General features: G+C 37.9%; 1 protein-coding gene across 1 annotated transcript; it reads right to left on the bottom strand.

Annotated features, from left to right (window-relative positions):
* Positions 1–319: 319 nt before the first annotated feature.
* On the bottom strand, positions 320–2,014 carry LOC128127381 (uncharacterized). The gene has a single exon (XM_052765862.1). The coding sequence runs from the start codon at positions 2,012–2,014 to the stop codon at positions 320–322; it is 1,695 nt and encodes a 564-aa protein (XP_052621822.1).
* Between the last annotated feature and the right edge of the window lie 856 nt (positions 2,015–2,870).

Below are 2,870 nucleotides of genomic sequence, written 5' to 3'. Positions count from 1 at the left end.
CAACTCTTTGTGGAATTCAGGAGAGTTTTCTTTTTCCATCTGATAAGCCTATTAAACATATGTTTATGTGTTATGTATTCTTGATTCATTAAATTTATGAAAGATATTTGTTTGTTAATTATGATTACCTTTTCAAGAAACCAGTTGGGAAATTCGGTCTTTTCGTCACTTTCAGGATGTTCAGATTTGAATTTTCTATATTGATGAAATATATATATATATATATATATATATATATATATATATATATATATATATATATATATAATTGATGAATGGAAAAAAGTAACAATAAATAATGAAAGATAATTAAGAACACTTACTCGATGTATTGTCTGACTTCTTGACAACTATTCAATATAAACCATTCAATATTACGTTTCACTGTTATATCAAGATGTTTGATTTGCGTTGCGCTCGTCGGTCGACACTTGGACTCAAACATCCAAAACTTTGTTTTTTCAATGACAACGTCTTCGTTTCTTTCAAGGCGATTGACATCTCGAAGGTACATCGAACAAAATGTCAAAGCTTCTTCAGCAATATAACCTTCAGCTATACAACCTTCCGGCCTCGCCTTATTTCTGACATAGTTTTTTAGTTTTTTCATATACCTTTCAAACGGATACATCCATCTCATACATACTGGGCCTGTGGCAATCGCTTCATCAGGTAAATGCAAAACTAAATGAATCATAATGTCGAAAAACGTTGGCGGATAAATCAACTCTAACTTGCACAAGATTCTAATAATGTCTTCTTTTGCTTTCCTCATATCCTCCACCTTTAGTGTTCTGGAGCAAATTTGCTTGAAAAACATACAAAGATCTACAATTGGTGTAGAAGTTTCTTTGTCCAATAACGCTCTAACTCCAATCGGTATCAAACGTTGCATAAGAATGTGATAGTCATGAGATTTCAACCCAATAATGTTAGTATCATTATCTACCACTTTCTTACTAATGTTAGATCCAAAACCATCAGGAAATTTAACATCTCTTATAAATTGACAAAAGATTTTGCGGTCAGGTTTCTTGAATGAGTAGCTTGCATGTGGTTTAGTGAACTTGTTACCCTTTTTTTGCAACCATTGATTACGCCGGATATTCAGATTTTTCAAGTCCTCACGTGCATTTGATGTGTCTTTACTCTTATCATTCATCATAGAAGTACCCAAAAGACTCTCACCCACATTTTTCTCGACATGCATCAAATCTATGTTGTGTTTCAGCTGTAGAGAAGACCAATACTCGAGCTCGAAAAATATGCTACGTGTCGACCAGTTCAACTCGAATCCTTGCCGATCCATGTTTTCTTTGAGAGTGTTAGGATGTTTACCCGGTTTACGAAGTATTAGACGACCTAGTTGCTCTTGTATGTCTTCATTAGTAAAGTGTCTAGGAGAGGGTCTTGTCTCTGGTTGCCCATTAAATTTCAAACTCATCCTTAATGGATCATCAGCATCTAAAAACCGACAATGACCGATATAAACGACTTTGTTTACTGCACGATACGAAGGAGTGTCTTCATTGCAAGTCGGGCATGCTCTATACCCTTGTCCGCTCCAACCCGATAAACTACTACGAGCTGGAAAGTCGTTTATTGTCCATAACAACATAGCTTTCATCGTGAAGAATGTGTTTGTCACTGCGTCTTTAATGCGTATGCCTGATTGCCATAAAAACTTAAGCTCTTCCACTAACGGCCTAAGGAAAACATCTATGTCCTTTCCAGGCGCTTTAGGGTCGGGAATCAACAAGGCCAACATGAATGATGACTCTTTCATACAAAGCCATGGTGGCAGATTATAAGTGGTGAGTACAACCGGCCACGTACTATGCGGATTACACATGTTACCAAATGGATTAAAGCCATCAGCTGCCAGCCCTAGTCGTACGTTGCGAGGTTCACTCGAGAAGTCAGGGAAATCTACATCAATTTTTTTCCAAGACTCTCCATCAACGGGATGACGCATCACACCATCTTCTGATCTCCCAGTACTATGCCATATCATATTTTTGGAAGTGTACCGTGAACAATACAAACGGCGTAGTCTAGGGGCCACTGGAAAGTACCGTAACACCTTATGAGCCACTTTCTTACCCTTGGTGTTTTTATCAATCCACCGACTCTCTTTACAAACGGGACAAACTTGCAATGACTTGTGTTCCTTCCAGAAGAGAAAACAATCGTTTTTGCACACATGAATAGACTCGTACCCCAAACCTAACTTCTTCAGTTTCTTTTTTGCTAAATAATATGAACGGGGAACCTTGTTGCCCGGTGGAAATTCCGAATGCAACAACTCAAGGAGTTGATCAAATGAACTATCAGTCCATTTGTTGTTGACCTTCATATGCATCAGCTTTGCTAAAAAAATCAAGGAATGAAAACGTACAACCAGGATATAACTTGGTTTCGACTGCCTCTAACAACTCTTCAAAATCATCATCGACACCACTACCCCCTGTATTCGAGGTTCCTTCATCGAGGTTTATATCATTTTCTCTCGACTCCCACATAACATCGTCAATAACATCAGCCATCTCGTTGCTTGGCGATACGGCATCTACAACTGGAGGGATTAAAGGTTCACCGTGATATATCCATGTTTTGTATGATTGACTGAAACCATATATACGAACATGACGTCTCATTGCTTTCGGATTCATGAAGTAACGATTATCACATTTCTCACACGGACATCTGGTTTCACCTTTACAATCTAGGTGTAACATGGATCTCTCGACAAAAGTGTCGAGTCCTAGCTGGAACTTGGGAGATTGACGATGTGGATTAGTAGTCCAGCTTTTATCAATAGACATGATGCAACTGAAACATAATTTAGTGTTTAAGGTTTACTTTACGGG

The sequence above is a fragment of the Lactuca sativa genome, chromosome 7, assembly GCF_002870075.4.
Source record: "Lactuca sativa cultivar Salinas chromosome 7, Lsat_Salinas_v11, whole genome shotgun sequence".
Taxonomy (NCBI): domain Eukaryota; kingdom Viridiplantae; phylum Streptophyta; class Magnoliopsida; order Asterales; family Asteraceae; genus Lactuca; species Lactuca sativa.
The sequence above is the reverse complement of the archived record's forward strand: the minus strand, read 5'-3'. Positions and strand labels throughout refer to the sequence as shown.

Bases quoted from the DNA above. Each gene is read 5' to 3' on its own strand.
- LOC128127381 (XM_052765862.1), bottom strand. From the start codon at position 2,014: ATGATATGGCATAGTACTGGGAGATCAGAAGATGGTGTGATGCGTCAT.